The following is a 25,461-nucleotide window of genomic DNA, read 5'->3' on the forward strand; positions in this document are numbered from 1 at the left end:
TAGGGAGTACTCACTGGCATGAGTCCTCCTGGAGGCTGCCATTTTCTCACCAAGACCTGGCGCCACCCAACAGCCTGTAGGCTCCACTGCTGGGACTCCTCAGGCCAAACAACCAACAGGGCAGTAACACAGCCCCACCCATCAGAAGACAGGCTGCCTAAAGTCTTCCTGAGCCCACAGCTGCCTGCTAAACAGCCCCCTTGACACGGCCCTGCCCACCAGAGGGACAACACCCAGCTCGACTCACCAGTGAGCAGGAACCAGTTCCCCCCACCAGGAAGCCTGCACAAGCCTCTTAGACCAGTCTCATCCACCAGGGGGCAGACAGCAGAAGCAATAAGAACTACAGACTTGCAGCTGGCAGAATGGAAACCACGATCACAGAAAGGTAGACAAAATGAGATGGCAGATGACTATGTCCCAGATGAAGGAACAAGATAAAACCCCAGAAGAACAACTAAGTGAAATGGAGATAGGCAACCTACACGAAAAAGAATTCAGAGTAATGATAGTAAAGATAATCCAAGATCTCAGAAAAAGAATGGAGGCACAGACTGAGAAGATACAGGAAATGTTTAACAAAGAGCTAGAAGATCTAAAGAACAAACAGAGATGAACAACACAATAACTGAAATGAAAATATGATAGATGGAATCAATAGCAGAGTAAATGAGGCAGAAAAATGGATATGTAAGCTGGAAGACAGAACACTGGAAATCACTGCTGTGGAACAGAATAAAAAAAAAAAGAATGAAAAGAAATGAGAACGGTCTCAGACACCTCTGGGACAACATTAAACACACTGACATTCACATTATAGAGATCCCAGAAGGAAAGAGCGAGAGAAAGGACCTGAGAAAATATTTGAAGAGATAATAGCTGAAAACTTCCCCAACATGGTAAAGGAAACAGTCACCCAAGTTCAGGAAGTGCAGAGAGTCCCAGGCCAGGTAAACCCAAGGAGGAACATACCGAAACATGTAGTAATCAAATTGACAAAAATTAAAGACAAAGAGAAAAATATTAAAAGCAACAAAGGAAAAGCAACAAATAACTTAAAAGGGAATCCGCATAAGGTTATCACCTGATTTTTCAGCGGAGACTCTGCAGGCCAGAAGGGAGTGGCATGATCTATTTAAAGTGAAATCAGTGCTTTGTGACCACCTAGAGGGGTGGGATAGAGAGGGTGGAAGGGAGACGCAAGAGGGAGGGGATATGGGGATATATGTATAGCTGATTCAAAGCAGAAACTAACACACCATTGTAAAGCAATTATACTCCAATAAAGATGTTAAAGAAAACAAACAAAAATAAAGTGATGAAAGGGAAGAACCTACAACCAAGAATACTCTATCCAGCAAGGCTCTCATTTAGATTTGACGGAGAAATCTAAAGCTTGCCAGACAAGCAAAACCTAAGAGAATCAGCACCACAAAACCAGCTTTGCAACAAATGCTAAAGGAACTTCTCTAGGCAGAAAAAAAAAAGGACGTAAATACACACCATAAAATTATGCATGGAAAAGCTCACCAGTAAAGGCAAACATATGTTAAAGGTAGGAAATCATCCACACACAAATACGATATCAAAACCAGCAATCATGAGAAGAGGAGAGTACAAATGCAGGATACTAGAAATGCATTTGAAATTAAAAGAGCAGCAACTTAAATCAATCTTGTTTATATAAAGAATACTATATCAAAACTTCATGGTAGGGCTTCCCTGGTGGAGCAGTGGTTGAGAGTCCGCCTGCCAATGCAGGGGACACGGGTTCGTGCCCCAGTCCGGGAAGATCCCACATGCCGCGGAGCGGCTGGGCCCGTGAGCCATGGCCGCTGAGCCTGTGCGTCTGGAGCCTGTGCTCCGCAACGGGAGAGGCCACAACAGTGAGAGGCCTGCGTACAGCAAAAAAAAAACCCCAAAAAACAAAAAAACTTCATGGTAATGGCAAATCAAAAATCTGCAATAGATACACACACAAAAAAGAAAAAGGGGGCCTCCCTGGTGGCGCAGTGGTTGAGAGTCCGCCTGCCGATGCAGGGGATACGGGTTCGTGCCCCGGTCTGGGAGGATCCCATATGCCGCGGAGCGGCTGGGCCCGTGAGCCGTGGCCGCTGGGCCTGCGCATCCGGAGCCTGTGCTCCGCAACGGGGGAGGCCACAACAGTGAGAGGCCCGCATACCACAAAAAGAAAAAAAAAAAAAAAAAAAAAAGAAAAAGGAATTCAAACACAACTCTAAAGTTAGTCATCAAATCACAAAGGAAGAGAACAAAAGAGGAAGAGGAGAAATAACACCTACAAAAACAAATCCAAAACAATTAACAAAATGGCAATAAGAACATACATGTCAATAATTACCTTAAATGTAAATGGATTAAATGCTCCAACCAAAAGACACAGACTGCTGAATGGATACAAAAACAAGACCTGTATATATGCTGTCTACAAGGGACCCGCTTGAGATCTAGGGACACATACAGACTGAAAGTGAGGGGATGGAAAAACGTCTTCCATGCAAATGGAAATCAAAAGAAAGCTGGAGTAGCAATACTCATTTCAGACAAAATAGATTTTAAAATAAAGACTGTTACAAGAGACAAAGAAGGACACTACATAATGATCAAGGGATCAATCCAAGAAGAAGATAACAATTCTAAATATATGCACCCAACATAGGAGCACCTCAATATATAAGGCAAATGTTAAGACCCATAAAAGGAGAAAGTGACAGTAACACAGTAATTGTGAGGGACTTGAACACTCCACTTTCAACAATGGATAGATCATCCAGACAAAAAATCGATAAGAAAAAACAGGCCTTAAATGACACATTAGAGCAGATGGACTTAATTGGTATTTATAGAGCATTCCATTCAAAAACAGCAGAATACCCATTCTTCTCAAGTGCACATGGAACATCCTCCAGGATTGACCACATGCTGGGCCACAAAGCAAGACTTGGTAAATTTAAGAAAATTAAAATCATATCAGGACTTCCCTGGTGGTGTGGTGGTTAAGAATCCACCTGCCAATGCAGGGGACATGGGTTCGAGCCCTGGTCCACAAAGATCCCACACGCCATGGAGCAACTAAGCCCATGCACCACAACTGATCCTGCGCTCTAGAGCCCAAGAGCCACAACTACTGTGCCCACGTGCCGCAACTACTGAAGCCCATGCACCTAGAACCTGTGCTCAGCAACAAGAGAAGCCACTGCAGTGAGAAGCCCGCTCACCACAATGAAGAGCAGCCCCTGCTCGCCACAACTAGAGAAAGGCTGTGCACAGCAACAAAGACCAACACAGCCAAAAATAAATAAATAAATTTATTTTTAAAAGTCATATCAAGCATCTCTTCCAACCACAATGCTCTGAGATTAGAAATCAATTATAAGGAAAAAACTGTAAAAAACACAAACACGTGGAGGCTACACAATGTGCTACTAAACAACCAGTGGATAACTGAAGAAATCAAAGAGGAAATAAAAAAAATACCTAGAGACAAATGAAAATGAAAGCACAACTATCCAAAACCTATGGGATGCAGCGAAAGCAGTTCTCAGAGGGAAGTTTATAGCAATACAATCTTACCTCAGGAAACAAGAAAAATCTCAAATAAACCTAACTTTACACCTAAAGCAATTAGAGAAAGAAGAACAAACAAAACCAAAGTTAACAGAAGGAAAGAAATCATAAAGATCAGAGCAGAAATAAATGAAATAGAGATGAAGAAAACAATAGAAAAGATCAATCAAATTAAAAGCTGGTTCTTTGAAAAGATAAGCAAAATTGATAAACCTTTAGCCAGACTCATCAAGAAAAAAAAGGAGAGGGCTCAAATCAATAAAATTGAAATGAAAAAGGAGAAGTTACAATGGACACCAAAGAAATACAAAGGATCATAAAAGACTACTACAAGCAACTATATGCCAGTAAACTGGACAACCTGGAAGAAATGCACAAATTCTTAGAAAGGTACAACCTTCCAAGACTGAACCAAGAAGAAATAGAAAATACAAAGAGACCAAACCCACACACCTATGGTCACCTAATCTATGACAAAGGAAGCAAGAATATACAATGGAGAAAAGAGACAGTCTCTTCAATAAGTGGTGCTGGGAAAACCGGACAGCTAAAAGAATGAAATTAGAACACTCCCTAACACCATACACAAAAATAAACTCAAATGGATTAAAAGCCTAAATGTAAGGCCAAATACAATAAAACTCTTAGAGGAAGACATAAGCAGAACACTCTTTGACATAAATTGCAGCAAGATTTTTTTCAATCTACCTCCTAGAGTAATGAAAAGAAAAATAATCAAATGGGACCAAATTAAACTTAAAAGCTTTTGCACAGCAAAGGAAACCATAAACAAAATGAAAAGACAACTTACAAAATGGGAGAAAATATTTGCAAACAAAGCGACCGGCAAGGGATTACTCTCCAAAATATACAAACAGCTCATGCAGGTCTATATCAAAAAACAAACAACCCAATCAAAAAATGGGTAGAAGATCTAAATAGACATTTCTCCAAAGAAGACATACAGATGGCTAAAAAGCACCAATTATTAGATAAACAAAACACTAATTATTAGAGAAATGCAAATCAAAACTACACAGTATCACCTCACACCAGTCAGAATGGCCATCATCAAAATTTCTAGAACCAATTAATGCTGGAGACGGTGTGGAGAAAAGGGAACTCTCCTACACTCTTGGTGGTAATATAAATTGGTACAGCCACTATGAAGAACAGTATGAAGCTGCCTTAAAAAACTAAAACATAACTACAATATGATCCAGCAATCCCACTCCTGGGTATATATCCAGAGAAAACCATAATTTGAAAAGATATACACACCCCAATGTTCACTGGAGCACTATTTACAATAGCCAGAACATGGAAGCAACCTAAATGTCCAAGAATGGATAAAGAAGATGTGGTTGGGGCTTCCCTGGTGGCGTAGTGGTTGAGAATCTGCCTGCCAATGCAGGAGACACGGGTTCGAGCCCTGGTCTGGGAAGATCCCACGTGCCACGGAGCAACCTGGCCCGTGAGCCACAACTACTGAGCCTGCATGTCTGGAGCCTGTGCTCTGCAACAAGAGAGGCCGCGATAGTGAGAGGCCGGCGCACCGCGATGAAGAGTGGCCCCCGCTTGCCACAACTAGAGAAAGCCCTCACACAGAAAGGAAGACCCAACACAGCCAAAAATAAATTAATTAATTAATAATTTTTTAAAAAGATGTGGTACATTTATACAATGGAATATTATTCAGCCATTAAAAAGAATGAAATGATGCCATTAGCAGCAACACAGATGAACCTAGAGATTATCATACTAAGTGAAGTCAGTCAGAGAAAGGCAAATATCATATATCACTTCTAGGCAGAATCTATAAAATATGATACAAATGAACTTATTTACAAAATAGAGGGGCCTCCCTGGTGGCGCAGCGGTTAAGAGTCCGCCTGCCGATGCAGGGGATACGGGTTTGTGCCCCGGTCTGGGAGGATCCCATATGCCGCGGAGCGGCTGGGCCCGTGAGCCGTGGCCGCTGGGCCTGCGCATCCGGAGCCTGTGCTCCGCAACGGGAGAGGCCACAACAGTGAGAGGCCCACATACCGCAAAAAGAAAAAAAAAAAAAAAAAAAAAAAAGAAACAGTCTCACAGACTTAGAAATCAAATTTATGGTTACCAAAGGGTAAAGGTTGGGGGGAAGGATAAATTGTGAGTTTGGGATTGACATATACACACTAATATATTTAAAATAGATAACCAACAAGGACCTACTGTATAGCACAGGGAACTCTACTCAATATTCTGTAATAAGCTAAATGGGAAAAGGATTTGAAAAAGAATAGAATTATATGTATATGTATAACTGAATCACTTTGCTGTACACCTGAAACTAACACAACATTGTAAATCGACTATACTCCAATAAAAATAAAATAAAATTTAAAAAAAGCAGGACCTTGCAGGACCCTCCCAGGTAAAAAAAAAAAGCCCCTCCATGTCCCCCAATTCTCTTTGTAGAAAAAGGATTTAGTCTCCCAGGCTTTTCCTGAATTCCAAAGAGCAGAGTCAAGCAGTTACTAAGGAAGTGAAGGAATGCAGAAACAAAAGAAAAGCAGTCAAAAAACTGCTTTTTATAGCTGAAACAATAGTTCAGGTATAAAACAGAGTTCTAGTTCCTCCTCAAGGAATATATAAAACAATCTGATGTGTATCTTGGAGTTGTTCTGTAGAAACCAAGACCCCCATCCAGGTTGAGGATGATGACTACAGTCTGACCACAAGCACTAGACCTCAGACTGGACTAAACCAGGAGGTTGATGATTAAGATTCCCGAAATATCACCTGTTACCTCACCACCAACTAATCAGAAGTCATGCACCCTGCAACACTCACCGCAAATGTTGCCTTTAAAAACCCATCCCTGAAAAAAAGCCATTAGGGAGTTTGAGCCTTCTGAGCATGAGCTTGCTTGGTGCCCTGCAATAAAACAGTGTACTTTCCTTCAACACAACCCAGTGTCAGTAAATATGCCTTGCTGTGTGGCAGGCAAGCAGACCCAAGTTTGGTTCAGTAACAATTTTGGTGACCATGAAGGGACAGCCATCTTGAGTGGCATCTCACTCATGGCACATCAGCCCTGGGCTGACACTGGCACTCAGATCTTGTCCAGCAGGTGCCTGAGTGCATTTGTCTCAGGGACAGCCCCAAGTGCTTGCCACTAACCAGGCAGCACTGGCCCATGGTGTTTTCGATTCCCTAGTAAAGGAAACAAGGCTCTGGTCCTGGTATAAGACGTCTCTGGCAAGTGGTGTAACCTCGTGTGTGATGACAGCAGGGCATTCTTCCCTATTGGGTTGCCTTGATTGGAATTTTACTTTTTTGTGGGGGAAGGTGTATGACATGGTCATCTTGTTTTGAGCAGAGTACCACTTTAATTGGACTTTCTGTTCTGGGTCAAGGAGTCCCTTGGCCATCCAGCACTGCCTGAGCAGTAATTGAGAAACTCCCTGTTAGACCAAGGCTCATCTGCACCCATCTGGAATGGTAGGTAGGAAACTTTCCATTCTCATGCTACGAAACTGTGACCCTGAGAAGACTCTGGATACTGATCTGCCAGTCTGTCTGTTTCTGGTAATAGCAGCCGTGTGAAAGAATAATGGGTAATGAGAGCTCTGTTCTATCTTGTAGTCCCCTAGGGTGGATTTTGCAAAACTGGAAGAACTGCAGCTATGCTCCCATGAAAAGAAAGAGAATATTTTACTGTAACACCACATGGCCCCAATATTCCTTAGGCTCTGATGAACAACGGCCCCTCGGTGGTCTTTAGACTGTAACACCTATATTTAACTAGAACTGTTTTTTAAAAGGGAAAGAAAGTGGGATAAAATTCCTTATGTATAGGCTTTTATGATATTGTATCAAAGTGAGCCTTCTGGAATTAGTTTGACTTTTATCTCGGGTGTCTTAGTACATTAGTATGAATCCTGTTTTCTCTCTGGTTTTGACCCTAATTAGGGGATCCTGGCCCTGGTTTGGGAGGAGATCCCACCAGGAGGAAAGAAAGGAAATTAAAGGATTAATCATTCTCAGAGACACCGCTGATATTGACTCTCATTAGAGGGCCCTGGTCTTTACCTTTGTTAGAGAGTCCTGGTAACTTAAATGTGGTCTAGACACTCCTAAAAACTAATAGCTTAAATTCAGTCATGAGTCTGAGTCAGTGCCAGCAAGTTCACCTAGAAATGAGGCACGTGAATGTGAGTGAGTGGTATGTATTACTGTCTATTACTGTTGTTTATGAAAGTTTTAAAAAAAATTGGATGGTAATGCTAGCAAAGAATTTTTATCATAAAAACACAGAAATTTAATTTGTGTAACAATTTATAACACCAAAACAATGAATCTCAATGGCAGCAGTTACTTCCCTGCCCAGAATGTTTTAGAAGTTTGTGGGGGAGTTTCTGGTTCACTTGAGGACACTATTAGTATTCATAGGCAGGGGCCTGGGATACTAAACACCTTGAAATGAAATGGGTCACAGTCAATGAATTGTCCCATGCAACTTTGAATGTCCTACCAGATATTAACATGGGTGAAAAAACAATTTATAATTACCTGAATCTAAACCCTAACTCTATTGTACATATGAAGACAAAGTGCTTTCCCATGGTAATAATAATAACATAGGAATGCAGGAAAACTGAGGAAAGAACTACTTTATTTTCCTCAGAACTCTACCAAGAGCTAGTTACTATTTTAAAAGATCATGTCATTGACAATAACACAAACCAAGGTGTTTAGATCACCAATACAATATACTTATAACAGTCTGCATTTGTAGCTGCTACAATCATAATGATTATATATGCTTCTGACTACTTCATTATGTCATTGAGTATGATCACATCTAAGCATTTATATATTGAAATACAAGCACTTTATTTTTTAATTTTATTCTCTTTTATATTATAATAGGGCAGTATATTGATAATTTTTAAATTATGTGTGTAGATAGATTTCATCATCTATGAAATTTATTTCAGGATAGTCAAAGGGGCATTACAAGATATATGTTATAAAAAAGGGGCATTGGGTCTAATGTGGTTGAGAACCGTTGACAAGACTGTTCCTGAGAATAAATCTGATCTATAATTACTGTTACAAAAATGGAAAATCTGTCCAAATGATTTTTATTCTAATAATTTATGCAATAAAACAATAAACTTTTAAAAGGTAAAAAGCACAGAATTAAAGTATCCATCAAAACCAAAGATGACAACTAGCAAAAATGAAACTTATCTCTGTGTTTGCTGTCTACACATTATCATTATAGATTAAGTTTTCATTAAGGTCCAACAAACACAAATAATACCTAAGCCTATAATATACTGCTCCAAAAGCTCAGCTTATATAGTAAACTTAAAAAGAAAAAAAAGCTAAAACGTATTGAATACTTTATTACGTGTCAATCAAAGATTTTAAAACTTTGTATTAATTTGTTAATGTTGGCAATAATCCTATAAAGTAGATACTTTTATGATTTCCATTTTCATGTGGCAAAGCTAAGGCTCATAGAGGGTAAGTAACTTGCTTAAGAACTCAGAGCCAGAATTCAAGCTAAGATGGTAAAACCTCAGAAATCACCCTTTAATCCTTAATCCACTTACCTGTGACACAAGCAAGTCAGGAAACCCCTCTAGGTTTCATTTTTTACAATAACAAAACTGAACGGCGAAAGATTAAATGAAATAAAGTATGTGCTACTACCACAATTTACTGTACTGAATGCCTACTGCCACATTATAAAAGCTTAGTAATAGTAGCTGCTGTTATTCTAAGTGTATTCTACACCATTCTACAATGGTGACTACTCTTACCATTATTCTCTAATTATTTTACTGACAATGCAATTTCTATCAAAATTCCAATATTAATATTTTAAAGGCTAACCTTTTGTCTCATACACTAAATCTAGTGTCTCATACACTATATTAATATATTTGGCAATAGTTACTAATCATTTATCACGTGACTCAGCAACCCTGCTTCAGGAATTTATCCTCAGATATGCCTGCACATGTATGAAATGCTGTATGTACAAGGCTATTCAGCACAGAATTGTGTGTAACAGCAGAAGATCTTAAACAACCCAAGTGTTCATCAACACAGGGCTGGCTAAATAAATTAAAATTATGTGCATACAAAGGATATTATGAACCTTTAAAAAAAAAAAGGAATGAGGAAGCTTTCTCTGTACTGATGTGGAAAAATTGCCACAATCCATTGTTCAGTGAAAAAAGCAAAGTGCAGGGGCTTCCCTGGTGGCGCAGTGGTTGAGAGTCCACCTGCCAATGCAGGGGACACGGGTTCGTGCCCCGGTCCAGGAGGATCTCACATGTCGCGGAGCGGCTGGGCCCGTGAGCCATGGCCGCTGGGCCTGCACGTCCGGAGCCCGTGCTCCACAAAGGGAGAGGCCACAGCAGTGAAAGGCCCGCGTAGCCCAAAAAAAAAAAAAAAAAAAGCAAAGTGCAATGAGGGGAAAATAGTCTTTTCAATAAATGGTGCTGAGACAACTGGATATCCATAGGCAAAAGTGAAGTTGGTCCTCTACCTCACATGGTACATAAAAAATTAACTCAAAATGAATCAAAGACATAAATATAAGAGCTAAAACTATAAAACTCTTAGAACAAAGGCATAAATCTTCATGACCTTGGATGAAGCAATGATTTCTTAGATACTACACCAAAAAGCACAAGCAACAAAACTAAATATAGATAAACCAGACATGATAAAAATTTTTAATTTTTATGCTCCAAAGGACACCATCAAGATAGTGAAAAGACAATCCCACAGATGGGAGAATATTTTTGTAAATCCATATATCTGTTAACAAACTTGTATCTAGAATATATAAAGAATTATTACAACTCAATAACAAAAAGACAAAGACCCAATTATAAATGAGCAATGGATCCGAATGGAAATTTATCCAAAGAAGATACACAAATGGCGTGAAAAGATATTCATCATTATTAGCCATCAGGGAAATGGAAATCAAGCCCACAAATGAGGTACCACTTTACACCCTCTAAAATGACTATAAAAAAGACAGATAATAACGAGTGTTGATGAGGATGCAGAGAAACTGGACTCCTCTTACATTGCTGATAGGAATGTAAAATGGTACAGCCACTGTGGAAAACAGCCTGGCAGTTCCTAAAAAAACAGTTACCACATTATCTAACAATTACATTTACTGATATATAACCAAGAGAACTGAAAAAACATACAGTTCAAAGATATTGCAGGTTCAGTTCCAGACCACCGTAATAAACTTAGTACCATGAATTTTTTGGTTACTTGTTGCATATAAAAGTTGTTTACACTATACTGTAGTCTATTAAGTGTGCAACAGCATTATGTTTTAAAAAATGTATGTACCTTAATTTCAAAATACTTCATTGCTAAAAACTGCTAACATCACCTGAGCCTTCAGTGAGTCATAATTTTTTTTGCTGATGGAGAGTTTACAATATTGCAGAATTACCAAAATGTGGCACAGAGACATGAAGTAAGTAAATGCTGCTGGAAAAATGGAGTTGAACAGAATTGTTTGATGCAGGGTTGCCACAAACCTTCATTTTGTAAAAAACACAGTATCTGCAAAGCCTAATAAAGTGAAGCACCATAAAACAAGGTATTCGTGTATTCATATAGAAACGTGTACAGGCTGTTAAAACAAAACAAAAACATGAAATACTGATTCATGCTACAACATGGGTGAATCTTGAAAACATTATACTAAGTGAAAGAAGCCAGTCATAAAAGACCACAATTGTATGATTCCATTTAAATGAAATGTCCAGAATAGGCAAGTCCATAGAGACAAAAAGTAAATTATGGGTTACCAGGAGGGAAAGGGGGAATGGTGAGTGGCTCCTAATGGTCATGGAGTTTCTTTTTGGAGTAATGAAAATGTTCTAGAATTAGATAGTGGTGATGGTTGCATAACTTTATGAATATACTAAGATCACTAAATTGTACACTTTAAAAGGATGAATATTATGCTATGTAAATTATATCTCAATTAAAAAATAATGAATGTGAGTCAGCTATACTTGTCAGTTAAAACCATAATGTACCAATTCACAAATTTTGTGATTATCTGACATTTATGCATATAATCTCACAGTTCCCTTTTCTCAGATGCTGGATGAAAGTAGTCTTTAGTGCCAATCTATTACCCAAAAGTAAACAAACTAGAGTTTCTCAATCAGAAAGTTTGGTTTTTCCTTCAGGTAAAAGAAAGACTGAAAACACAAGTATTCATGACTACATTCATGATTAGTCTTAATACCTATATTTTTGACACTGTAAAAACTTCTGACTTAAAATAAATACCGGAGTACTCTTGGGCATTCATACCAGAGAATGAAAACTTACATTTGCAAAAAAATCTGTGTGTGAATGTTCATAGTGGCTTTACTCATGATAGCCCAAAACAGCCCAGATGTCCTTCAACAGGTGAATGGTTAAATATGCCATGCAATATTACTCAGTAATAAAAATGAATGAACAATCGATACATGCAACAACTTGGATGAATCTCTAGGGAGTTATGCCAAGTGAAAAGACAATTCCAAAAGGTTACATATTGTATGTTTATATTTACATAACATTTTGAAATGACAAAACTGTAGAAATGAAAGCAGATCAGGGGTTGTCAGGGGTTAGGGATGGGGACAGAGGGGAGTGGTCACAGGAGAGGTGGATGTGGTTATAAAAGGGCAACATAAGGCATATCTGAGATGTTTAGTACCTTGCTGTGGTAGTGGATATACCAATCTACACATGATAAAATAGTATACAACACAAATGACTACAAGAAAAACTGGGGGCATTTGAATAAGATCTGTGGATTGCATCAAGGTCAATATCATGGTTGTGATATTGCATTATAGCTTTGTAAAATGTTACCACTGGGGAAAACTGTGTGAAGGGTAATCTCTCTGTATTATTTCTTACAACTGCATATGAATTTACACTTATCTCAATAAAAATTTTAATTAAAAAAATGGTGCAGGGCTTCCCTGGTGGCGCAGTGGTTGAGACTCCGCCTGCCGATGTGGGGGACATGGGTTCATGCCCCGGTCCGGGAAGATCCCACATGCCGCGGAGCGGCTGGACCCGTAAGCCATGGCAGCTGAGCCTGCGCGTCCGGAGCGTGTGCTCCGCAACGGGAGAGGCCACAACAGTGAGAGGCCCGTGTACCAAAAAAAAAAAAAAAAAAAAAAATGGTGCTGATCAATGTATACAGTGTCCTACTTCTGGAGTAAAAATAAAATTGTATTTGTTTGTATTTACATAAACAACACTGAAAGGATACTGAAAGTGGTTATCTTAGGGTTGGGAGAAATGAGGTAGGAACAAGACTTTTCAATGCATAAATGTTTAAAATACTTTTAGTTTTGAACTATGTTATATTATCTGGTCAAAAAATAAGTAAAATATTTAAAGTACCTTTTGTTCAAAAAAGAGCTTAATTTAGTACACATTCTATTGCTTTGGAAAATTCTCCAATTTCAATTATCCATACCTCTAACCTCTGTGTCTGATCCTTGCCCAAAAGGTCACGAACTTCTTCATTATATATTTCCAAATAAGACACTCGAACCAAAAATCTGTAAATAAAACATCATTAAAAATAAAAACAGTGAAATATTAGAAGTTTTTAAAATGTGTTTATAAAATGTATACATCTTTCTTATGCTTGTACTTCTAAATATTAGAAAATATTAAGAATTCTCTTTTACCTTGTATCACCCTCTGCTTTTGCAATATGACCAAATATGTGAGCAAATGAATTTGGAATGATTCCTCTAAGTTCAGGAACAGCTCGAACACCTTCCATGGTAAAAGTTTTACCTGTTCCAGTTTGTCCATATGCAAAAATAGTCCCTGAAAATGATGAAGAGAATCAATCACTTCGCAGAGTCATGCTACAGACCAATAGCTCTTAAAATTAATTCCTTTGACACTGTGATGCAATTTCTAGCCTGGATTTAAAGTTTATTCTAGTACAAATTTCACCTTTATTATCAGCAATTACAAGATGTACTGTATGCCACATGAGCATAGCACTGTTAAAGAATTAGACTCAATGAAATAAATATAAAATCTGACACTTTAGCTAATCATAAGAAATTTCTTAAAATGTGTATATTAATTACTTAATGTGGACGTTAAATTGGAGAAGGTAGTATAATTACAGCAAGAGAACACAGGTTCTAGAATAGAAAAACCTCAACGTGAATCCACACATCTGCCGTTTTTCAGAGGCTTGACCTTAGAAAGTATATACCCAGAGATTATCTCCTCAATGGCAAAATGGGGATAAGAATGAATACTCTACATTGATAGTAAGAACCAAATGAAACAATTTATTTCAAGTGACCAACATGACACCTGGCAAATGGTAGTTTTTTCTTCTTATTCCTAAAATAAGTACATTATTTTGAAATAAAATGTTTTAAGTAACAGTTGTAAGGAATAGGGGGAATTAACAAAAAAAAGGTGACAATACAATTATTACAAGTAATTACAGATACAACTTAAAATTTTCTAAATACCCAAATTCATTCATTCAACAAATACTTACTACACACCTGTGTCTGGCATTGTGCTAGGCACCGGGGACACAATGACAAACAAGACAAACACAATCTTTAATCTTATGATATGTCATCTTGGGGAGGACATACTAGCCAAATAATTATAAGCAGGATGAGTGTTGGGAAATGAGAAACACGGAGTTCTAGATGAGAGTAAGGGACATAATCTGGGCAGGAGAAATGATGCAGAAGGAAAGGGGAAGAGGTCAGGTAAGGCCTTCCAGAAGAGGTAAGGTTTAAGATACGATCTGATATATGAGCAAGAGTTAGATAGGAACAGAGTGGACAGCAAGAGGCAAAAAATAGAATGGAGATTTTGAAGAAATGTAATGAGACCAGAATGGAAGAAACAGAGATGGAAAAGGACAGTGGATGCAGATACAGCTAAAGAAATTGACAGGGGCCTAATCACACAGGACGATGAAGAACATCTTAAGGCTTTTAGAGCTTATGCTAAAAACAAAGTGAAGCCATAGAATGATTTTTCAATCAGAGGAGTGACATCATAGTCACTTTGGCTATACTGTATACGAAGAATTGGAAGAAAGCAAGAGGAGACGTGAAGAAATAAGTTAGAGGGCTGAAGTAGTTAGCCAGATGAGAGATGGTGATGACAATAAATAGAAGGGGATGAGAAAGGTAGAAGGATTTCAGAGATATTTAACAGTAGGATGTCAGAGATATTTAACAGTTAGAATCAAGAGGACCTGGAAAACAACTAGTCGTAAGGGGACCAGGGAAAAGGAAGAATTGAGGGTGACTTTCAATTTCTGGCTTGACCAAAGGGATGTATGGCTATGCCATGTACTGAGATGGTGAACAACACTAGAAGAAATAACAGTTTGAAAGGGAAGATCATGAATTTAGTTTGGGGGTACTGAGCTTTAAGTCTACGATACACCCACATGGATGTGTCAAGCAAGCAGGAGGATGGATGAGATTCATTTGCCACTGAAGCCATGGAGGTGGATGAGATTTCCTCAGGAGACAGTACAGTATGAGAAGATAGCCTAGAAAGTGACAGCATAAATGAAAAAGGTTTCTCAACTACCACCACTCTATTCAGTTAACAACAACTTGTCATCATTTTTGGACTTTGTATGAAAATAAATTAATCACAACAGAAACCATTCTTTTTTTTTTTTTTTTTTTTTTTTTTTTTGTGGTACACGGGCCTCTCACTGTTGTGGCCTCTCCCGTTGCGGAGCACAGGCTCCGGACGCGCAGGCTCAGTGGCCATGGCTCACGGGCCTAGCCGCTCCGCGGCATGTGGGCTCTTCCCAGACCGGGGCACGAACCCGTGTCCCCTGCATCGGCAGGTGGACTCTCAACCACTGCGCCACCAGGGAAGCCCAGAAACCATTTTTATACATGGGAATAATTTAAAAGTCTTAATTTTTTCTAACTCACTAAATATTTCAAACTCTTGCATTAAGAATATAACTTACTGCATTCCAAGGAGCTGAAAATATCATGAACTCATATACTGCATTTTAGAAAAGACACCACAGCTACCGTTTACTGATCATTTGCTATGTGCTATGTCATGTACTTTACATGCATTCCTATTTAATTTTCACCCCAATCCTAAGAGCTAGGCAATGTTTATATTCCCACAGTTTAGTTGAGGAAACAAAGGCTTAGAGAGGTTGAGTTACTTGCTCAATGACATAGTAAGTGGTAGAAACAAGATCTGAACACACTCCAGTTGGCTCCATAGCCCATGTTTTTTACCAGTATGTAATGACCCAAAAAAATTTTGAGCCCAAAATTAATACCTAATGCAATTTCTATGAATGCATTAAATATATGAAGATTACTAATTTAAAAAGGATATTAAGTAACTAGAGAAAGAAGAACAAACAAAACCCAAAGTTAGTAGAAGGAAAAAATCATAAAGATCAAAGCAGAAATAAATGAAACAGAGAGGAACAAAACAATCAAACTAAAAGCTGGTTCCGGGCTTCTCTGGTGGTGCAGTGGTTGAGAGTCTGCCTGCCGATGCAGGGGACACGGGTTCACGCTCCAGTCCGGGAAGATCCCACATGCCGCAGAGCAGCTGGGCCCGTGAGCCATGGCTGCTGAGCCTGTGCGTCCGGAGCCAGTGCTCCGCAACGGGAGAGGCCACAACAGTGAGAGGCCCGTGTACCGCAAAAAAAAAAAAAAAAAAAAAGCTGGTTCCTCTGAAAATATAAACAAAATTGATAAACCTGTAGCCAGACTCAACAAGAAAAAAAGGGAGAGGGCTCAAATCAATAAAATTAGAAATGAAAAAAGAGAAGTTACAACGGACATCACAGAATTACAGAGCATCCTAAGAGACTACTATAAGCAACTGTATGTCAATAAATGGTCAATCTAGAAGAAATGGATAAACATATAACCTTCCAAGACTGAACCAGGAAGAAAGAGAAAATATGAACAGACCAATCACAAGTACTGAAATCAAAGCTGATTTTAAAACTGCCAACAAACAAAAGTCCAGGACCAGATGGCTTCACATGTGAATTCTACCAAACATTTAGAGAAAAGTTAACATCTATCCTTCTGAAACTCTTCCCAAAAATCGCAGAGGAAGGAACACTCCCAAACTCATTCTATGAAGCCACCAACACCCTGATACCAAAACCAAACAAAGATACCACAAAAAAAAAATAGGCCAATATCACTGATGAACGTAGATGCAAAAATCCTCCACAAAATACTAGCAAACTGAATCCAACAATACATTAAAAGGATCATACACCACGATCAAGTGGGATTTATCCCTGGGATGCAAGTATTCTTCAACATCCACAAATCAATCAGTGTGATACACACATTAACAAACTGAAGAATAAAAACCATATGATCAGCTGCCGATTCCGGAGCTGAGGTTGCCACTGCAGCCACAGATTCTACCGCCGCCACCACTGCAGCCGACGCTGGAGGAGTGGGCTTGGGAAGGAAGCGGTCACCATGCCCGGAGCTCCGCTAGTAAGTGTCTTTGTCCCCTGCAGTCCTCCCACAGGAATGACCATGGATAAAAGTGAGCTGGTACAGAAAGGCAAACTCGTCGAGCAGGCGGAGCGCTACGATGACATGGTTGAGGCCATGAAGGCAGTCATGGAGCAGGGGCACGAGCTCTCCAATGAAGAGATAAAACTGCTGTCTGTTGTCTACAAGAACATGGTCGGTGCCCACCGTTCTTCCTGGTGTGTCATCTCCAGCATCAAACAGAAAACAGAGAGGAACGAGAAGAAGCAGCAGGTGGGCAAAGAATACCGTGAGAAGATCAAGGCATAGCTGCAAGACATCTGCAACAATGTTCTGGAGCTGTTGGACAAATACCTTATTCCCAATGCTACACAACCAGAAAGTAAGGTGTTCTACTTGAAAGTGAAAGGCGATTATTTTAGATATCTTTCTGAGGTGGCATCTAGAGACAATAAACAAACCACTGTGTCAAACTCCCAGCAGGCTTACCAGGAAGCATTTGAAATTAGTAAGAAAGAAATGCAGCCTACACACCCAGTTCAACTGGGCCTGGCACTTAATTTCTCCAACATTTACTATGAGATTCTAAACTCTCCTGAAAAGGCTTGCAGCCTGGCAAAAATGGCATTTGATGAAGCGATTGCTGAACTGGACACACTGAATAAAGAGTCTTACAAAGACAGCATCCTGATCATGCAGTTGCTTAGTGACAATCTCACTCTGTGGACGTCGGAAAACCAGGGAGATGAAGGAGATGCTGGGGAGGGAGAGAACTAATGTCTGTCATGCCCTGGGATCTCTTCAGTGTCACTCTGTACCCTCCACGTATATCCATTTGTGGAATTAAAAAAAAAAAAGAATCGTATGTCAACTTTCAGTTTTTCACAGCCTCAGTCTAGCAAAAATGGTCCATGGGATAAGCAGCTGGTATTTGTATCTAAAACTCAGATTGGTCACATAAATGCCACAGCATTCTGAAGTTTTGATTTTGATTAACATTGACAGGAATACTGTGTGTTTAATTTTTTAAAAAAACAACACTGTGATTATGGGGTTTTGTAATTTAGCAGAACTCTTACTGGTAGAAAACAAAATAGACCTGAATTATGTGTAACTTTTCGGAAAGTTTAATTCAAAACAGTCACTGAAATACAGTTCCATTGTAAAGTACAGAAAGTTATAGAGATCATATTGTGACACTGGGACTTGGAGTGAGAAACCTCTAGTTTGGCACTCGAGTTTCATGGTAATTCACAGTGATTCTGCCTGTTCTGTTCAGGGCTTGTAGACACTTGACCTGTTGGGGCTGTTGCCACTCAAAAGTTCATGACTACGGATGGCCACAGTGTCTTCCTCTGAGGAAAGTCGAAGCCAGAAATTAACATTCTTGGTGGCAGATAACTGGGTTATGACACCATGCAAAGGTCCAGTGCTCATAGACCACACGTGACTCCAACCCCTTTCCTACATCAGCATGTTACTGATTGGCAGCTTGCGCTTCCGTAGTGGAATCTGTTTTCCCTGTAACCACGAGCTCAAGAAGGAAAAAAAAAAGGCATGTATCTTACTAATGGCCTTATCTGTTTCCTGGATAACACCTCTAAGAATAATGTTCTGCAGAGATTGCCTTTCACTTGAGGAGTAAGTACTCAGTCTTTGGGTTCTTCCTAGCTCGGGGCTTTAAAATTTTGAAATCTAAACATTCTTTCCCACTGTCCTTTTTGACTGTTGATTTTGATTTTCTCTTCTCTCTCTAAATTTGTCCTTCTTCTTCCTTACATTTTCTTCTTTGTGCATTCTCTTTGCCTTTTGTTCATGGTTTAGTACTAGATGAGCAGGGACAGGGGGCCTGGAGGGGGTGAGGGATGTTGGTGAGCACTTAGGTGAGCCAGCCTTGCTACAGAGAGTTGAAAAGAGCTTCCTGCATCTCAGCTCTGTCTTCTTCCAGTTCTCAGAACGGTGCTTCCTCTTCAGTCACACCAAGATCTGACTCAAAAATGTATTTTTAAATATCCATGGTTTCTCCTTATATTGCAGCCAGACCTGATAATGCTTGTTAGCACCTGTCACCAGCTCTCCCAAGTGTACCCATACCATCAAGTTCACAAACACGTTTCAACAAGACCCTAAATGCAGGGAAGTTGCATGAACACTGTGATGGAGAGAGTTGGGAATAGCCAGGCCTAGCAGTCTCACAATATCCCCCTCCCTCCCCTGAACATTCCCCATAGCCGTAGTGTCCATCTGTTTGTCCATCTGCTGAAATGAGAAACATTCATGCAATGATTTCAAACAAACCAAAAGGGAAAAAAAGAAAAAGAAAAAAATTCCTCTTCTTTCTAGCTGAACAAAAATGTGCAGTTAATACTTGGCACTTGAAAACACAGTAGTGAATGTAGAACAAGCCTGTCTGTATATCTGGTAGCTCTCTCTCGCTTTTTCCTCACCAGTATTCTGCCTCACATTTGCTTCTGTGATGGTTATATTGCCTAGCAAGCACACCTGTGGTTATGAAAATAGTAATAGCAAAAAAGAAAAAACCCTGGTTATTGATGTACTCGATCTGTGTATGTCTTTTAAACAGTTCTAGTTTCCACCTTACACGGAATAATCAGGAAAAGTGTAAACACTCAAAAGTGAAATAAAAAATTTTATCAGTTAAAAAAAACATATGGGGCCTCCCTGGTGGCGCAGTGGTTGAGAGTCCGCCTGCCGATGCAGGGGATACGGGTTCGTGCCCCGATCTGGGAGGATCCCATATGCCGCGGAGCGGCTGGGCCCGTGAGCCATGGCCGCTGGGCCTGCGCATCCGGAGCCTGTGCTCCGCAACGGGAGAGGCCACAACAGTGAGAGGCCCGCATACCGCAAAAAGAAAAAAAAAAAAAAAAATATGATCATCTCAACAGATGCAGAGAAAGCTTTTGACAAAATTCAAAACCCATTTATGATAAAAACTCTCCAGAAGTCGGCACAGAGAGAACTTACCTCAACATAATAAAGGCCATGTATAACAAACCCACAGCTAACATCATTCTCGACAGTGAAAAGCTAAAAGAATTTCCTCTAAAATCAGGAATAAGACAAGGATGTCCACTCTGACCACTTTTTTCAACATAGTTTTGGAAGTCTTAGCCATGGCAATCAGAGAAGAAAAAGAAATAAAAGGAATCCAAATTGGAAAAGAAGAAGTAAAACTGTCACTGTTTGCAGATGACATGATACTACCCATACAAAATCCTAAAGATGCTACCAGAAAACTACTAGAGCTCATCAATGAATTCGGTAAAGTTGCAGGATACAAAATTAATTCGCAGAAATCTTGCATTTCTATACACTAACAATGAAAGATCAGAAAGAGAAATTAAGGAAACAATCCCATTTACCATCACATCAAAAAGAATAAAATACCTAGGAATAAACCTACCTAAGGAGCCAACAGACCTGTACTCAGAAAACTATAGATACTGATGAAAGAAATCAAAGATGACACAAACAGATGGAGAGATATACCATGTTCTTGGATTGGAAGAATCAATATTGTCAAAATGACTATACTACCTAAAGCAATCTACAGATTCATTGCAATCCCTATCAAATTACCAATGGCATTTTTCACAGAACTAGAACAAAATATTTTTTAATTTGTATAGGAACACAAAAGACCCCGAACAGACAGAGCAATCCTGAGAAAAATAAACGAGCTGGAGGAATCAGGCTCCTTGACTTCGGACTATACTGCAAAGCTACAGTCATCAAAACAGTATGGTACTGGTACAGAAACAGAAAAACAGATCAATGGAACAGGATAGAAAGGCCAGAGATAAACCCATGCACCTATGGTCAATTAATCTAAGACAAAGGAGGCAAGACTATACAATGGAGAAAAGACAGTCTCTTCAAAAAGTGGTGCTGGGAAAACTGGACAGCTACATGTAAAAGAATGAAATTAGAACATTCTTCAACACCATACACAAAAATAAACTCAAAATGGATTAAAGACCTAAATGTAAAGCTGAGTGAGTACTATAAAACTCTTAGAGGAAAACACAGGCAGAACACTCTGACATAAATTGCAGCAAGATTTTTTTGGATCCACCTCCTAATGAAAATAAAAACAAAAATAAACAAATGGGACCTAATGAAACTTAAAAACTTTTGCACAGCAAAGGAAACCATAAACAAAATAAAAAGACAACTTACAGAATGGGAGAAAATATTTGCAAATGAAGTGACCAACAAGGGATTACTCTCCAAAATATACAAACAGCTCATGCAGTTCTGTATCAAAAAAACAAACAACCCAACCAAAAAATGGGCAGAAGACCTAAATAGACAGTTCTCCAAAGAAGACATACAGATGGCCAAAAAGTACATGAAAAGGTGCTCAGTATTGCTAATTATTAGAGAATTGCATATCAAAACTACAATGAAGTATCACCCCACACCAGTCAGAATGGCTATCATCAGGAAGTCTACAAACAGTAGATGCTGGAGAGGGTATGCAGAAAAGGGAACCCTCCTACACTGTTGGTGGGAATGTAAACTGGTACATGCACTATGGAAAACAGTATGGAGATTCCTTAAAAAACTAAACATAGGAACTTCCCTGGCAGTCCAGTGGCTAGGACTTCACCTTCCAATGCAGGGGGTGCGGGTTCAATCCCTGGTCAGGGAGCTGGGATCCCACATGCCTCGTGGCCAAAAAAACAAAACATAAAACAGAAGCAATATTGTAACAAATTCAATAAAGTTAAAAAGGGTCCACATCAAAAAAAAAAAAAAACCTAAAAATAGAACTACCATACAATCCAGTGATCCCATTCCTGGGCATATATCCAGAGAAAACCATCATTTGAAAAGATATATGCACCCCAATGTTAACTGCAACACTATTTACAATAGTCAAGACATGGAAGCAATCTAAATGTCCATCAACAGAGGAATGGATAAAAAAGATGGGTTACATATATACAATAGAATATTACTCAGCCATAAAAAAAGAATGAAACAATGCCATTTGCAGCAACATAGATGGACCTAGAGATTATCATACTAAGTGAAGTCAGAGGAAGACAAGTATCATATGATATCACTTCTATGTGGAATCTAAAAAAGAAAATTATACAAATGAACTTATTTACAAAATAGGAACAGACTCACAGACTTCAGAAACAAACTTATGGTTACCAAAGGGGAAACATGGTGAGGAGGGATAAATTAGAGGAGTTTGGGATTAACATATACATATACTATATATATAAAATAGATAATCAACAAGGACATACTGTATAGCACAGGGAGCTCTACACAATATTCTGTAATAATCTATATGGGAAAAGAATCTGAAACAGAATGGATATATGTCTATGTATAACTGAATCACTTTGCTGTACACCTGAAACTAACATAACATTGTAAATCAACTATACTCCAATATAAAATAAAAATTAAATTAAAAAAAATTTTAAATAAAAAGATTACTAATTTACAATATTAGAGCTGAAAAAGGAGGACCAGGAATCCCCTAAAATTAAAGAATCTCATTTATTTTCAGAGATGAGAGTCCAAATTTCTAGTTTTTAAATGCCAAACTTAACAAATCTAATGCTATCATTTTGTTCAATATGAACTTCTCTTAAAATGTTAGTTTTTAAAAACTAAAAATGACCTGAGATTTTACCCAGTCTCCTCATTTCCAAACTATATATTTAAAATGGCAGAAGGTCCACCAAAAAACCTACATGTGGATATTTATAGCAGCTTTATTCATAACTACCAAAACTTGGAATCAACCAAGATGTCCTTCAGTAGGCAGGTTAACAGATAAACAGTTCATAAGGACAATGGAATATTATTCACTGATAAAAAGAGATGAGTTAACAAACCATGAAAAGGCATGGAGGAAACCTAAGTGCATGTTACTAAGTGAAAGTTATCAATCTGAAAAGGCAACACACTATATAGAGTGAAACAATTTTGTATGATACTACAATGGTGGATAGATATCATTATATATTTGTCCAAACCCACAGAATGTACAAAACCTAGAGTGAACCCTAATGTAAACTATGGGCTCTGGATGATAATGATGTGTCAATACAGGGTCATCAATTTTAACAAATGTAACCATTATGGTGCAGGATGTTGACAGTGGAGGAGGTTGTGCATTCTGGGGACTAGGGATCTATGGGAACTCTCTGTACTTTGCTCAATTTTACTGTGAACATAAAATTGCGCTAAAAATAGTTTATTAATTAAATAAAACTTTTTTAAATGGTAGAAGGATTACGTACTTGTTATTTAGAGTCCAAACAGTTACAGCTAAACTACATTTGAATAATGCACAGTAAACTGCATTATATATTATAGAATTCTATGGGACTTCCCTGGTGGTCCAGTGGTTAAGGTTCCATGCTCCCAATGCAGGGGGCACGGGTTTGATCCCTGGCCAGGGAACTAATATCCCATGTGCAGCACAGCACAGCCCAATAAATAAATAAACAAACAAACAAATATGGAATAAAACAATCCAGAAATAAGCCCACACATTTGTGGTCAGTTGAATTTTGACAAAAGCACCTAGTTAATTCAATAGGGAAAGAACAGTCTTCTCAATAAATGGTGTTGTAACAACTGGATATCCATAGGCAACAAGGGAAAAAAAGGGGGTAGGGGGAGAAAGAAAGAAAAAAACTCAGACCCTCACCTCACACCATATATAAAAATTAACTCAAAATGGACCAGAGACTTAAATGTAAGACCTAAAATGTTTACAACTTCTAGAAACATAAGAGAAAATCTTTGTGGTCTTGGATTTGGAAAAAATTTCTGAGCTATGTCACCAAAAGCATGTGATAAAAGAAAACTTGATAGCTGAACTGAATCAAAATACAAAACTTTTCCCTTCAAAAAAACACCACTAAGAAAATGAAAAGACAAGCCACAGACTGGGAAAAATATTTTCAAATCACATATCTGATCACAGATATGAATCCAGAATATATAAAGAGCATGACTCAATAATAAGAACACAGGCAACCAATTTTTAAAATGGGTAAGATATTTTAAGAGATATTTTACCAAGAAGACATACAAATGTCCAATAAGTACACAAACAGATGTTCAATGTTGTTAATTATTAGGGAAATACAAGTTAAAACAATGAGATACCACTACAGATCCTCTAGAATAGCTATAATTAAAAAGAACTAGAGTCTAAATGTTGGTGAAGATGTGAAGAAACTGGAACTCTCATACCATACTGCTGGGAAAAAAGTAGTACAATCACCACTGTGGAAAACGGTTTTGCAGTTTCTTCAAAAGATAAACATACATTAACCATAAGACCCAGCAATTTCACTCCTAGGTATCTATCCAAGAGAAACTTTGAAACATACCTGCACAATGACTTATAAAAGAATGTTCCTGGGACTTCCCTGGTGGTCCAGTGGTTAAGAATTGGTCTTGCAATGCAGGGGATGCTGGTTCGATCCCTGGTCGGGGAACTAAGATCCCTCATGCTGTGGGGCAACTAAGCCCAATGCGCCACAACTACTGAGCCCATGTGCCACAATCAGAGAGCCTGCGCACCACAACTACGGAGCCCACGCGCTCTGGAGCCCACACGCCACAACTAGAAGCCCATGCACCACAAAGAGCCCGTGTGCTGCAACTAAGACCCGACAGAGCCAAAAAATAAATAAATATTTTAAAGAAAAGTATGTTCCTAACAGCATTATTCTTTTTTTTTTTTTTTTTTTTTTTATGGTACGCGGGCCTCTCACTGTTGTGACCTCTCCCATTGCGGAGCACTGGCTCCGGACGCGCAGGCTCAGCGGCCATGGCTCACAGGCCTAGCCACTCCGCGGCATGTGGGATCTTCCCAGACCAGGGCACGAACCTGTGTCCCCTGCATCGGCAGGCAGACTCTCAACCACTGCGCCACCAGGGAAGCCCAGCATTATTCTTAATAGCCAGAAAACTGCAATCATTCAAATTCCCATCAAAGATCATAAAAAGTGGTATATTCATACCATGGAATACAACTCAACAGTAAAAAGGAACTACTGATACATGCAACAACATGGATGGCCCTCAAAAATATTATACTAAGTCAAAGAAAACAGATAAAGACAAAATAGTGTCTGATTTGATTTATACGAAATTTTGAGGAAAGGCAAAACTGTAGACAGAAAGCAGGTCCATGGTTGCCTGGGGGTGGGACTGCAAATGGACATAAAAGAACTTATGGGGGTGATAAAACTGATGGTTTCACAACTGTATG

At 38.9% G+C, this 25,461-nt stretch overlaps 1 protein-coding gene and 1 pseudogene across 4 annotated transcripts in view; one reads left to right on the forward strand and one right to left on the reverse strand.

Moving 5' to 3' along the window:
- The window catches only part of KIF3A (kinesin family member 3A), a 77,926-nt gene that overhangs the window by 42,183 nt on the left and 10,282 nt on the right, over positions 1-25,461 (reverse strand). For all 4 annotated transcript variants that reach the window (XM_060093340.1, XM_060093342.1, XM_060093339.1 and 1 more), the window contains exons 3-4: positions 13,344-13,488; positions 13,127-13,211 (exon numbers count right to left, since the gene is read on the reverse strand). In XM_060093340.1, the coding sequence (XP_059949323.1) occupies positions 13,127-13,211; positions 13,344-13,488 (230 nt within the window). The remainder of the gene's footprint in view (positions 1-13,126; positions 13,212-13,343; positions 13,489-25,461) is intronic.
- LOC132485410 (14-3-3 protein beta/alpha-like) lies at positions 17,198-17,960 on the forward strand (annotated as a pseudogene).

This window comes from Mesoplodon densirostris, chromosome 3, assembly GCF_025265405.1.
Source record: "Mesoplodon densirostris isolate mMesDen1 chromosome 3, mMesDen1 primary haplotype, whole genome shotgun sequence".
Lineage (NCBI taxonomy): Eukaryota > Metazoa > Chordata > Mammalia > Artiodactyla > Ziphiidae > Mesoplodon > Mesoplodon densirostris.